Source organism: Microtus oregoni, unplaced genomic scaffold (assembly GCF_018167655.1).
Source record: "Microtus oregoni isolate MIOR12 unplaced genomic scaffold, Mior012 000047F_ref0000412, whole genome shotgun sequence".
NCBI lineage: Eukaryota > Metazoa > Chordata > Mammalia > Rodentia > Cricetidae > Microtus > Microtus oregoni.
Window position 1 is genome coordinate 16,456,061 of NW_024543221.1, and position 14,976 is coordinate 16,471,036.

The window sequence follows — 14,976 nt, forward strand, 5'->3', positions numbered from 1 at the left end:
CACCTGTAGTACCAGCTACTCAGTAGGTCAGGAGGATCACTTGAGCCTGGGCAAAGTAGCAAGACCAATGTTTATGGCACCACTTTGAGGCTCTTGTGACAAAGCAAGCCTCAGACATCACCATGACTCCAAGTTCAAGCCCCAGTTTGTTTTTTGAGTCCTAGTCTTAAGCTCGAGAACTAAAACATAAATTAGTAAGGCACATGGGGTCAGCGATGGAAATCCAGAGGCAGGCGATGCTGCATTGCTTGGTTAAACAGCCCTTGTCCCTTCAGTAATTTAAGTCACCCATGCACAGTGGAAAGGCTGGGGGGAAAAAAGAGAGAGAGAGAGAATGAGAAGTAAACAGCCATCTGGTCTACCTTCCCTCCATCTTAACAAATCATATTCCGGAAAGGTGAAGTGTGTTTTCATATAAATGTCTGCACTTGTGTGGGATTGAATCTGCACTAAACACCATGCTATAAGCAGAATCTGTCCACTGAAGGCGTAAGTCACAAACAATCCCACACCAGTTTGCACTGGTATCTCAGTGGCTATTGGCTGAAGGAGCAGAAGGAGCTCCCGCAACATGTCCACATAGAAGATGAACATCTCTAGTTTTATTAGTTGTGATAAACATCCGACCAAAACAACACAGAAGAGGGAGGGGCTTTCTTGGCTTACAATTCCAGCTCAGAGTCCTTCATGGAGGGGAAGTCAAGGCAGGAACTCACAAGGCGGTTTAGTCACATCACACCGACAGCCAAGAGCAGAGAGAATAAAGCCAGCCATGTTTGATCACCCCCAGAATGGGGCTGCCCTCAGTGGACTGGGTCTTCCTACATCAATTAACAGTTAAGTCAGCTCCCCTCTTCTGCCCAGCCCCCACCCTGTCTCAGTCCTCACCCCTGCCCCTCGCCCCCATCCCAGCCCCATACCCTAATCCGCACTTGACTCCATTCCCAACCCTGTCCCCAATCTCCAACCCCAACCCCGAACCCCACCCCATCCTAGCCTCACACCTACCCCTATCCCCATCCCAGCCTCATACCCCAGCCCCAAACCCTGATCTGGCCTGGATTTTGGCCACACCAACATCCCAGCCACAGCCCCCAAACCCTAAACCTGACCCCCATCCCAGCCACAGCCCCCAACCCTCGACCTGACCCCATTCCCTACCCTGTCCATGACCTTCAACCCCATCCCTGACCCAATATACCCCCATCCTTATCCCCATCCTCCTGACCCTAACTCCCACCACAATCCCAGCCACAGTCCCCAACCCTTGACTTGACCCCATTCCAGACCCTGTCTCCAGCCTTCAACCCTAACCTCCAACCCCAAACCCCCCCCTCCAACCCTGACCCAACCTGGATCCCATCCCCACCCTTCCCCCACCCCATCCCTGCAACAAACCCTTGACCTGACCCCATCCAGACCCTTCCTGGACCTTAAACCCTGACCTCCAACCCCAACCCCTCCCCCCGACCCTGACCTGACCTGGATGCCATCCCCACCCCTGCCCCACACTCACGAGCCACCCTAACCTAGACAGTTCAATGGCGGCCTCTTCTCAGGTGATTGGAGGTCATGGTAAGTTGACAAGCCCACACTAGCTTCCACAGGAATCATTCTCTAAGGGCCATATCAGCTTCACAAGCCTTCTCAAAAGCTTCAGAGCCATCCTGGAGGATCACAGCTTTTCCCACACCCCTAAGTCCAGCCCAAGGCAGATTTTCACTTTGTACTTTTAGGAGTCCTAACAAGATGTCAAGCAATGACTTGGATGTGCCAAGCATGGTGTTTCAGGGAAATGTGGAAATTTTGGTTAAAAACTATTCACTATTGAGGGAAAGAAAAGATGCCTACTCAAAACACAACTTGAAATGGATTAAGAAGTTAAATAAACATGATATTTAAAAATAAAAAAAGGATGGCTTTTAATGATTTTTATATTTATAAGCATGTAAACAATAAAAAAATCAGAAAAAAAAGGTGAAATTGAAATTGCTGACTAGGACGGTGACCAGATCTTCTTTAGGGGATGGCGATACTCTGTGTCCCCATGAAAAGGTCAAAGAAGGGGCGTGGAATGCTGTTAATCAGTTACTCTGGCAATGCACCTGACAAATGGCCACAGAAGTCAGGAAGGGTTTATTTAATCTCACATTTGGAAGTTGGACCCATTACAGCAGGATGGCGTGGTGTTGGGGATATGGAGGCTGTTGGCCACATGGCATTAGCTGTCAGAACCAGTAAGAAGTAAATGTGGGTGCTTACCTCATGCTCTTCTTATTCAGACCAGATCCCACACAAGACAGTGCCATCCACTTCAGGGTTAAATCTATCTCTCTACCCAGAGGCAAGTCTCCAAGATGATTACACCCAATCACATTTCCAATGACAACTCTCAAGTCCATCCCTTATCAGCTGAATACCCCAAGTCACCTCCAACTGTCACATTCCACTCCAGGTCCTCCAAGGTTGTGGCTGCCAATAATGAAGCAAACTTATTTCATCTTTAATAAACCCCCAAGCCTTAGCACTTCCAACATTTTCAAAATCCAAAGGGTCAAAGTCTCTTTTGCAACTCAAGGCAGAATCTTAACTGTGAGCCCTTATATAATAAAAAAACCAAATTACGTAAGTCCAGTATATAGTGCCACAGAGTGCATTCCCATTCCCAAAGGGAGAAATGGAAAGTTGGCAAGGAAAACCAGACCAGAGTGAGGACAAAACCCAACAGCAAATAGTCAACACTGTAACCCCTTTGCAGCACCTCAGATTTGACAGCATCATTTGAGTCAAACAGCACTGGCTAGACCTGGCCCTTTGATTTTGGTGCTGAAACACAACGCTCTTGAACCACCTCTCCTCTGTGCCTGTAGCTTCCTCGGGAGATGCCCCATCATCTTGGCATTTCCAACAACTTGGTGTCTTCATCACGCCTTGGGCTTCACCTCCACAGTTTCTCACGTTGGCCTCTCAGGAATACCACACAGAGGCTTGAACCCTATCGGATACTGCCAGGCTTCAGCACTTACTTTTTAGACCCTTGGTAAAAAGTCTCTGTGCCTTCTCAGTCCTAAATTTTTCAAGTCTTCCGAGTCAGTACCATGGAGACAGCACTGCCTGGGTCTGCTGCCAGTTCCTGGCACAGATGCTTAGCCTGGTGCACCGTGGTGGCTGAACCCGGGAAAACATTTTCTAAAGGCGGTTGTTTTGGAGCAGGGACTCCCTTTCAGAGGAACTCTCAATTCAAGCAATCTTTTTCCCCATTTCTGTGATTAAAATACCCCAAAAAGAAACTTAACGGAGAAAGTATTTCTTTGGGCTCAGAGTTCCAGAGGGACACAGTCCACCATGTCAAAGAAGGCACTGCAGCGGGCAGGAAAGGCGTGGTGGCAGGAATAGGAAGTCATCTGGTCAAATCTGGTCACAGTGCATCCACATCCGGGAAGCCAAGAATGAACAGATCAGGCAATAGCCCTACCTTGGTGACCTACTTTACTTCCTAAAGGCTGCCTAGTCTTCCTAAACACCACCACCAACGGGGACCAAGTGTTCAATCATATGGGCTGATAGAGGACATTTCACATTCAAGCCGCAACACAGGATCTGCCTTTCACAGGTTTACACACTGGGCACCAGGCGGCGGCTTGCCTTTAAGACACCTTCCTATGGTCTCGCTGAAAACGTGAGGTTTCTAGCAGCTATAGATGCTGTGTCTGCACCTCTCTAGACAACAACCTGAAATCCACTCACTACTGCCCATTCCTCAAGTCTTTCTGCTTTGAATGTCATCACAGGCGTCCATATTATCATTGAGCAAAGACTCTCCCACAGTCTGAGCGTTAGGTCTTGACATTTCCTACACTAAACAATTTAGCTTACTACTCTTGAAATTAAGTTTCACTCAGTTTCTCAGAATATAGACAGAACTCTGCCAGACTTTGTCAGAACAGAACTTTAACAGCCATTGGTCTGCATTTCTCCTGGTAGTCTGCCCTTCCAAACTCCATTGGAATGACCCAGTAACCTCTGCATACCAAATTCTAGGTCTTCTCTAGCCCATAACTCCAAATGCTTCTACAGCCCTGCCACAAGCCAATTCCAAAGATCTAAGGACCACGTGACCAGGCTGACCGCAGCAATGGCTCTGCTCCTCAGCATCATACCTCTGTGATTGTTAATTTTCATAGCCATGACGAAAGACAATAAATAAAGAAAGACTTATTTCGGCTCATGGTTTGAATGTACCGTCCATCCCGGCAGGGACGTTTTGGTAGCAGGCATGTGAGGCAGCTGGGCACACTGCACGCAGTTTGGAAGCAGAAACAAACGGGTAGTGGAGCTCACTTGCTTCCACCTTTTCCCTTATATTTAGCCCAGAACCGAAGCCCAGGAGTGTAGGCGGCATAATAACCAGGCTAGCTTAATATGAAACAGCAAATTTTAATGAAGGGATAGCTTACAACACCAGGGATCCAGCGATGAGCAGGAGATACAAAAAAGAGCCGTGGGGCTCATGCTCTCCAGATTTATATGTAAACATTAGCCCAAGGCAAACACGCCCCCTAATGGGCTGGACTAACCCTATACAGGAGTGATCTCACCCACATTCAGTGTGGATGGACCCTCCTCAGAAAGACACCTCTAGATGCCCAGAGATGTCTCCTGGGTGACTCCAAATCCCATCAAGTTGACAGCGACCGTGTATCACTTGCCTTGAAGGGGCAGGGCCATAATCCAGCACAGACACACATCTGTAGACCTAGCTACTCGGGTCCCACTCAAATTAGGAGGATTGCTTTCATCCAGGGACTCACAGCCAGCCCAGGCAACATGACAAGATCTTTAAAAGAAAATGGGAAGCAGGAAAGGGGGGTCTATCTATAATTCTATATAAGACAAAACTGCAAGGCTAAAAAATTGTTTTAAATATAAATCTTCCTTACTTTCTTGCCAAAGCCAGACTAAACTAAATTTAAACATGCCAGTCTAGTGACTTCAACGAGACAAAGGCATTCTATTCTATAATATTTTTTGCCAAGCTAGTCATTTCTCATTTTCTTTTGCCATGGCTCATGAAAAAGTCCAGTCAGTGTCTTCTGAGGTTCTCTGGTGATGGCTGGTCCTGCCTCCTGAAAGTCTTCCCTTTGATTTTTGTAAGACGAAGAAGGACAGAGCCCACTGTTTGCCCGCAGTCATCATAAAACACCCAGACAAAAATACTCATGTTTTCTGTGCATCTGCCCCTTCCTGTCTGAGCCCTGTGCTATACTTGCATTGACAAGGAAGCTGGTCCTTCAGCTAAGATCGCTCTGGGGAAACTTACACCACTCCAGAGAAGACAACATTGCCACCATCCACGTCAAAGCCACAGCTGACTAATTGGATGGGCTGCACTGAGCATCTGAGAGAACCTGACAACCAAGAGAACACCTCGGGAGCTTGCTGGAGTCAGGAAATGACTCTATGAACAAAAACAAACAGTGGTGGTTCCAATACTTTTATACACCCTCTTTAGAGGGAGGGCTATATTTCCCCTTGAAAAGAATCCTCAAGTATAATCTCTCTCTCGCTTCTAGGCCCATGAGATTTCCTTTGAGGCTGGATGTACAGAAAAATCCCACCCCTCTCTGGCGTACTGCAGGGCCACTGCCCACTGCAAGAGGACACTGTAGCTTTCACTGAAGGTCACTGACCACCATGAGAGGACACTGCAGCTTTCACTGCGGGACCACTGACCACTGCAAGAGGACACTGCAACTTTCAATGCAGGGGCCACGACCTCCATGAGAGGATGCTGTAGCTTTCACTGCAGGGTCACTGACTGCTGCAAGTTGACATTGCAGTTTTCACTGCAGGAGCACTGATCACTGCAAGATGCCACTGCAGCTTTCTCTATGTCTAAAAAAGATCTTTGGATCCTCCTCTGGCTAAACAGCATTTTCTCATTTAAAAAAAAAATAGTAAAAGCCACTCAGTCAGCCCTCTGCACCAACTGTTCTCTTTCCTCTCAGTGAAAAACTTGAGAGGTGCCACTGCTGTTCCTCTGCACCCTCTGCAGTCTGGTTTAACATTGTGGGCCACTGAAACAGTTCTTACCAGTGCGTCCAACCTTAAACACCTGTGGTTTCTTATGCTTAACCTCCCAAACTAGGAGAAAGAAAGCTTGGAAGCCAGCAGCAGCCCGTCCTGGGACTCCTGAGAAGAGGCCCAGTCTGCTCCAAGCAACCAGTTATATCATCTCCCCTACTCCCCGGCTGGGAAGGGGAGCCGAGTAGAGGCCCTTTGGGGTCTTTAAGTCATTTACTTGGGGCTGCCATCATGTAGTGGGGAATAAAAACACCTGCTCACAGTGGCCAGGGTGCTGACAGGAAGGGGAGATGCCACTCATTCCCCAACCACAGCAACACGTGTTAGTTGCTGTGGCTGCCTTGGAATAGGGGAAGGTAAACCTCCAGGAGTCACAGAACAGAGAGAAAACTCCTTTCCCAAGCCCCACTTGTTCCACACACTGATGAGAGTAACTAGCTACAGACTTTCAAAAAGGCTCCAGTCAGGGACCCAGCATCAGCTAGAGCACAGCCATGCCTCTCTCTCCTCCACACCCCACATGCCTGAAGTCTGGATTAGGATATGAGAGTGAGCCCCCAAGGGCAGACCATCCCTCAGTCAAGCCCCAGTCAGACAAGGATAAACTCAAACTATCTTCCAGCCAAATGTCGTTTTTTTTTTCTTTCCTTTCTTTCTTTTTTCCCAAATGATAGCATCCAGACACATCCTTGTAGGAGACCAATGGGACTCAATGTCCACAGAAGCAGACTCTCCCAGTCTAACAGAACCCCTCCCCTCTCACTCTTCATTCATTCACCCCCACCACAAACGCTTGCTGAAGGTTCATCCCAAACAAGTTTCTCAACGTAAATATTGATAAATGATTAGGACTTGACCCCTGCCCTGAAGAAAGTCACTAGAGAAAATAAGTATCAGCTTGTGTCTACCACAAGGCCTTGTAACAACAGTTCCGTGAGAGTACAAAGTAACAAAACATGAAGTCCGAACTCCACACTATGCTGGAGACATAGGGCAGCGGTGAGTGTTACCCAGCAAGACCCTGGGTTCCATATACCGGGATGTCTTCCCAGACAGCTTCTTATAACCCACTTAGATTTGGAATTCTCCTGCCCACATCTTCTGTGTCTCTCTGATTCATTATCCTTCCTGCTACACTGTTATGACCTGTGTTGTGTCTCGGTTTCACACAGTGTTTACTATTTTGGAGAAAATCAAGACATTCCACATTTCTGAATGTAGGACAGACTTAGAGATTTCTATATGCAGGCTCTGAGGAGACCTTGGGAAAGAGGACAAAGAAGGCTTGACCCCTGCTGGACACTGTTCTATGAGCCCAGCATGGAGGTTCACTACAAGTGACATTTTTTTCCATCAGCTGCTTAGCAGTAGGGGAGGGGTCATACCTTGTGGCGAGCTGATACACCACACGACATACACAAAAGCCACAATGACTAGAGTTTAACAAACTTTCAGAATCAATTAACATGAGTGCTGAGCCCCTTATTTACAGAAAGCAAAACTCTCCTACTGATGGCTGGTGTCCTCATAGCCTTCCATCTACAGTGGGTCCTTCAGCAACTGCTATTTTCTCACACACTTTTGAGAGGCATTTCAGCGATTTTTGACATTATCAGAAGGACGATGATTACTATGAAGAAGTTAGAAAACACAGAAAAATTGATTTTTAGAAAATTCATTGTTTTATATGTATATGTTGCCTACATGCCTCTATGTATGTATACCATGTGTGTGCCTGGGCCCACAGAAACCAGAGGAAGGCATTAGCTCCCTTGGAACTGCAGCTACAGATGCTTGTCAGCCCCCAGGTGGGTGCTGGGAACCAAGCCCAGAACTCTGCAAGGGCGACAAGTGTCCTAAGCCACTGAGCCCTCTCTGTAACCGCACAGAGCTGATTTTCACAATCATGTACCTTTTATAAGCACAGCCAATATTTCTGATATATTTATTTCCACTTAATTTGTTTAATTTCATAGCTATGTGAAATTAATGTGCTCCATAATACAGCTCTGGTAAAATCACCAATAAACTTAAGTTATAAATTGCTGTCTAGACTCTCAAGTATGCACTAGGTCATATCTGTAAAACAAATGATAGGTTTGGTTTTAAAATATTAAATTCAATGGGAGATAATTGGTCAAATGAACATCTAAAACAAGCCAATAAAGCTCATTTTCTCTATTTATCTTTCCAGTGGCCTAGTAGATGAAAGTAAGACCTTGGTAAATGTAATGGCTAATTCTGGCTGACAACTTGATACCCTTGAAAAGACTCATCCAATCAAATCAGCCTTGGGCATGTCTATAGGACACTTTCCTGACTGCAGATTGCCACGGGAGTACTGAGCCCATAATGGACAGGACCATCCCATGCAGATCAGCCTGGACTGTATAAGAAAGCAAAATGAAGAAGCCAGAAGAAGCAAGCCAGTAAGCTGTGCTCCTCCATGGTCTCTGCTTTGGTTCCTGCCTTAGCTTCCTTCGACGGTGGGACTGCAAGCTTATATAAACCCTTTCCTTCCCAAGTTGCTTTTGGCCACTGTTTTATCACAGCAACAGAAAGCAAACAAAGACAGTTAACTCTCACTTCTGATAGAAACAGCTCTGAGTGATTATTTATGTGAGATGGTAATGAACAAACACATAGTGTTAGCAATGTTCTCCTGGCAAATAATTCAACTACTAATTCATTTGCTAAGGTTTTTCCCATTTGCATCCATCCATAATAAATACACTATTCAATCAGAGCTAAAACAAAAGGTACTGGCTTACCTGATCAAGAAATTGTGTAGTCCAACATCAAAATACCTGTTTAAAAAGAGACAAAACAAGTCTATGATTAAAACATGTTTACAGCAATGGTAGACTTGACAATTTACATTCCAAGCACTGCAAAGATGTAGCTACCCTTGGGTACTTGAAGTGTGGTCCTGCAGCAGCAGCAGCAGCAGGAGAGGCTGGGGCCACACCTCCAATGTACCATTCAGCAGCTCTGGGACCCAGCCCAGAAAGTTTTCTTAAGCCGCGTAATTCTAATGCACAGTTGCCTGCAAACCTGAGCTCTCTCTAGAATAAAGCCCAAATGATGGATGCCCTCCACACTGCTGTAGGATGGTCCATTGATGACACGAGCTACCTGCAATGTTCATTACCCAACACTAAATGGGATGTGTTTGACAGTCCAGAGCCACGCAGTGAAAGGGGAGGAAGAGTGGGTTAGCGCTGTCTTCTGAGCCCAACCCTGCTGTGGTTCCTTCCACACTCCACCTGCAAGCACCCTGTCCCACAGTCTGCCCTGAGCACAGACGGCAGAAGAAGGGCACCCTCCTGTACCACAACCCTCTGTGAGCCCCGAACAAAGCGTTCCACACACCACTCTGCTACTAATCTATGGGACTGCCTTGCCTCAGCTTCTGTGTTTATATTTACTTCACAAAAGGTGAATGCATGCCATGGGAGACTTCCTTGGTCTCCTTAAATCTAACACTGTCACAGGAGTCCATTTAGCTCTTACAGAGTCCTGGGGATGTCAATCATTGGGCAATTCCTGTAAGGCTACTGAATATATTGAGGTTGTTTGAAAACTTTAGGTTATTCCTCTCTAACCTTATAATACAACTCTGAAATAGGTTCTACATAAAATTCCTATGCTTGAATTTGAATATCTCTATGATCTGTTTTATTAAATTTTTCTAAGGCTATTTTGGCATTCATACCAAACAACTTTTTAAGCAACAAACCAAGAATTATCAAAGGACAACAAAGATTATCAAAATGATAATTAACAGTATATCAATCTGGGTTAAGCTGATTATCCCTTCATTTAATTGTTCCATATTTAAGTCATGCATTATGTAATCATACAGAGACCTAACTTCCTCTATCATTATTGTGTTTCCAATTTTTTTAACATAAGAAAAAATTCTCTCATAACTAATTTCTCCCTTTAAGAATTCCCAATCTTCTCACCAAATCTGCCGCCAATGATGATGAAGATGTGAGGCTTATAGCTGCCACACAGAACAGTAAAAGCCTGACCAGATTTCAGGGCAGATACCTAGTTTGGTAGCAGCCTGAGAAGAGAGCCCAGGGAAAGCCCATTGGGGAAAGAAGAAAGAAAAATCTAACCAGCAGGGAAGTAACTCCGGCTGCGGGTAGCTCCAGCCTATGCCGGTGGTTGCAAAGTCACAGGCAAGTGGCTTTTTCATGAATTTGTACCTCAAAAGTTGGACACCAGATGTAGCACAAATTCTAATTTGTCTTCATAATAAGAATCAGAGTCAAATATTAGACAGTAAAAGCTGAGAGATCAGAGAAGCGGTGCAGTCTAGTCACTAGAGAGACCTTTTACCTCTACCGAATCCTCAGACCAACAGGGCGATCCTGTCACCAGACTGCATCCTCTGACTGCAATGAGCTCCTGTCTCCTCCCACCTTATATTCCTCACACTGCCCAGCCATATCCCTCCTGTCTCCACCTCCCCACTCTAATAGGGTCACTAGTTAGTCCCGGCTGCTCAGCCCTGAAATAATCACACAGAAACTGTATTATTTAAAACACTGCTTAGCCCTTTAGCTCTAGCTTCTTATTGGCTAACTCTTACGTCTTACTTTAACCCATCTCCACTAATCTGTGTATCACCACATGGTTATGGCTTACCGGAAAAAGTTCCCAGCATCTGTCTCCGGAGGGGGCTATGTGGCTTCTCTCTGTCTCCATCTCCTTTCTCCCAGCATTCCATTTAGTTTTTCCGGCCTAGCTCTGTTCCCATATAGCTCTGCTATAGGCCTAAAGTAGATCCTTTATTAACCGATGATATTCACAGCATACAGAAGGGAATCCCACATCATCTCCCTGGTGCTGGATTAAAGGTGTGGAACCCCAATTGTTGAGATCCCTGCCTCAGCTTCTAATTGTCATGTTTCTTGACTCTGAACCACTGGGACTAAGCTAGTGCCCTGCTCTTCCTCTGGTCTACTGTGAAGATGTTGGGAGGTCCATGCTGTCCACAATGAAGGATGCCTGAGGTCGTAGTCAGTCAGACTGGCCTCCTGAACTGTCATCTGCCTGAGGAAGACTGGAGTGAATTCTATGCCTCCAGGCAATGAACACAGGTCTCCTACCCCAGTGAGGAGTATGGCTGCTTAGGGCGAGGAGCTTGTGATCAACACTGAACCCATCACTGAGACCAGAACCTGTTTACCTACACTCCTGATGCTTTCTGGACCCTGTTTCAGAGAGCAGAAAGCTGTGCTTCTCTGTCTCAACCTCTGATGGGGGAGACTGTAAAGACGACGAAGGCAGGATTCAGATGACATCAAATGCTAACTGGATCTGGTCATACCATCTTGGCATGAAAACCTGAATTTAATCCCCTAGAACCCACATTTAAAAAGCCAGGCATGGGGGCTGGAGAGATGGATCAGCAGTTAAGAACACTGGCTGCCCTTCCAGAAGATCCAGGTTTGAGTCCCAGCACCCACATGGCAGGAAGCAACTTTCTGTAACTCCAGTTCTAGGGGATCCAATGCCTTCCTCTGGTCTCCACAGGTACCGGGAACACTCATTGTAAACAAGATACATATGAAGACAGAACACTCATGAGTGGGAGAAAGAAAGTAAGAAGGAGAGAGGGAGGGAGGAAGGAAGAAAGGGAGGGAGGGAAGGAGGGAGGGAGGGAGGGGAAACAGAAGTCACACAGGGCAGCATACATCTCTAATCCCATCACTAGGGAGGCAGAGACGGTTAATTTATGGTGCTTTCTGGTTAGTCAGCCTTGCCGAATCAGTGAATTCAAGTAACAATGAAAAGAGTTTTGTTTCAAAAACTAAGGTGGAGGTTGCAGAGATGACTCAGCAGTTTAGAGCACTGGCTGTTCTTCTAGAGGACCTGTGTTCAAATCCCAGCACCTCCATGGAGGCTCACAACTGTCCATTACCCCAGCTCTGGGAGATCCGATGCCCTCTTCTGGCCTCTGTGGGAATTGCATGCATGTGGTGCATAGAAGCAGCTAAAATACCTACACACATAACATCAATTAAGTAAAAATAAGGTGATTGAGGGCACCTAATAGTGACCTCTGACCTCCACGTGCACTATGACAGACATGTACACGCACCCCCAACACACACAGTCACATGGTGGGCCTTTGTTTTCATGTATCTGCCTGCTTGCTTTGACAGGGGACTTACAGCTTACCCACCGCATCTAGGGAGATAACTGAGCCTCCTTGGCCTTCTGAGGAGCACAGGCAAGGTAGGCAGGCCCAGTCGGTGCACTCTTTTTCCCAGAATGACCTCTTGAGCGCAGAGACAGTGGGGATGAAGACGCTCTGAGGCTGATTTACTCCCGTCATTAAAACTTGATATGCTAACATGCTGAAAGAATAAATTCTAAATACAGATCTCAACTCCACACCCATTAACACTACAATTAATATTTCAGTAGAGCTTGTTGTTTCCAGGGCACTGCCACATGCCTCCAACCGATGGTGAAGAAAGGTCTGGTAGACCCACTCCACAACTGCGGAAACTGAGAGACAGGCTAACAGTATCCAGCTCAGGGCACTCAGTACAAGCCCCGGAGACACTTAACACACAGAGGAAATTAATCCATCTCTAATTATAAGTGATCCAATGTGAGTTCAGAGCATATTTAAGATTTACTTTATTTTTTAGTTTGTGTATTGTGTATGTGTGTGTGCGCGCGCACGCATGTGTGTGTGTGTGTGTGCACCCGAGTGTGTATGCACACATGTGACTACAGTGCCCAGACAGGCAGAAGGAGGCATCAGATCCCCCTGGAACTAGAGTTGTAAACTGTCTGACGTGGTTGTTGGGAACTAAACTCAGGTTCTCTGCAAGAACAGCAAGTTCTCTTGACCACTAAGCCTCTAGAGGGTTTCTTTAATGGCTCATGTATTATAAATTAAAACATTAAGTATTAATATACTTCTAAGTGATGTGTTTATAATTTCCAGACTGAAACAGATTTTTCTTTTATTCCTAAGGGGAAATAATGTCTTTGGGGGAGAGGTAAAATATAACTATAGAACATGCTAGCTATTGGAATAGAACTGTGGATTAGGGTTCCCTCACCCTGATGAAATTAAAGAGCCAACTGACAGCGTGAGCAGAGCTTCATTTAAACAATAACACAGCCAGGTACGGCATCACATGACTGTAATCTCTGCACTTAGGAGGCTGAAGCTAGAGGATTATAAATTCCAGCCCGGCTACACCGTGACTCTGTCTCAAAAACCCACAACCATAATTAACTAAACAACTTTAAAATTATTTTAGTGTGTGTGTGTGTGTGTGTGTGTGTGTGTGTGTGTAGAGAGAGAGAGAAAGAGAGAGAGCTAGCACGTATGTGTGAAACTGGAGTTACTGGCAGTTGGGAGCTTCTCGGGTGCTGGGCACTGAACTCTGGTTGTTAGCACAAGCAGCAAATGCTTTTAACTTCTGAACTATGTCTATAGCCCCGGTTGTCTGTCTGAGCTGTATCTATAGCCCCAGGAGTCTGAGCCGTGTCTATAGCCCCAGTTAGTCAATTTTTACAATGTCACATGTGGTAGCTCACCAAGAAGGGATCAGAGGAAGGCGGGAACACACTGGCACCTCATCTTTCTATTTTCTGGCCTGCACCCCAGGGATGAAGTCTGTAAATTGGCTCCTCCCAGAGACCCTCTCAGCTGACTTCAGATTAAGCTCTGCCAAGAACTGAACACATTCTCCTTCGGGATGCAGCCGGGGACTGAGCTGAGAACATGTGCAGACAGCAGACACAATTCACAGGCTCCCGCTGCAGGTGTGTAGGCAGCTGCTTCCTAAGCAGCTGTCCCAGCCTTTCCTCGAACCATGGGAGTGCCTTCTGCTCCCTGGAGTTACTCCTCACCACCCAGGAACTCACAACTATTTCTGACTTCCTGGCCCAACCCCAAAGCAATCCACAAAAGATAGCAGAAGTGTTGGGGTAAAAGAGAGGAGGGGGTTGGCAAAGATGGAGACACAGGCACCAACTGAGCCAAAGTCCTAGAAAGGGCAGAAGTTCATGAGGTTGGCTCTATGGATCAGGATAATAGAAAGGAAGCTTTGTGTTTGACATTTAGAGCGCCAGGCATTATAGTAGACGCTGCAGAAAGAAAGCAAATAAGTGAGCATGCAAACCCACAGGTCCCAGCCTAGCGGAAGAAATATAAATAAATAAACCAAACCAAGGTGATGGATACAAATGAGCGGTAAGTCCAGCGCCGCCCCGGTGCTGGGAAAAAGCTGTGCACATTACTCCAGATGGAGCTGGGACACAGGAAGGCCAGCAGGACTGCTTCCCAGAGGAGGTGGCACCCTGGTTGGGTGCAGAAGGGTGAATGTAAGCTGGCCATTCTGGTAGGAGGCTCTCTCCAGGGAACATATGAAAGACAGATGACACGGACGGCAAGACGGACAGATGACAGACAGACAACAGACACAGACAAAAGCATTCCTGGCTGCTGACAGTCCATGCTGCCATGGTCACTTCCTGTCAGTGCTTACACTTAAACGGCACAGCCCACGCCACCACTGCTCAGCCTCTGGGCTGAAGCCACCTGACTGACAACTGTCACAGCGGCTGGTCTTCAGGAATGCCTTCAGCTCAGAACAGAAAGAGGCCTGAGCTCTTACTCGAAGCTCAGGGCTCCTCACTGGGGCTGCTAGAGTTTGACATCCCTGCCACAAAACCTAAGCCTTCTCCCAGTGAATGCTACCAAAAATGATACAGGTTCTGAGTTCAAGAAATAGAAATTGCCATCAGATCATTCCTAACCCCAAATCTAAAATCTGGGACCAAAGCGTCTTTTCAGCACATTCAAACGTTTTTAGAGTTTATCATTTAGGGACACTCAAATCAACA

At 46.4% G+C, this 14,976-nt stretch overlaps 1 protein-coding gene across 1 annotated transcript in view; it reads right to left on the reverse strand.

The window, feature by feature from the left end:
• The window catches only part of Hhat (hedgehog acyltransferase), a 245,673-nt gene that overhangs the window by 127,536 nt on the left and 103,161 nt on the right, over positions 1-14,976 (reverse strand). Inside the window, exon 9 of the mRNA XM_041635455.1 lies at positions 8,856-8,891. Coding sequence (XP_041491389.1) covers positions 8,856-8,891 — 36 coding nt within the window. The remainder of the gene's footprint in view (positions 1-8,855; positions 8,892-14,976) is intronic.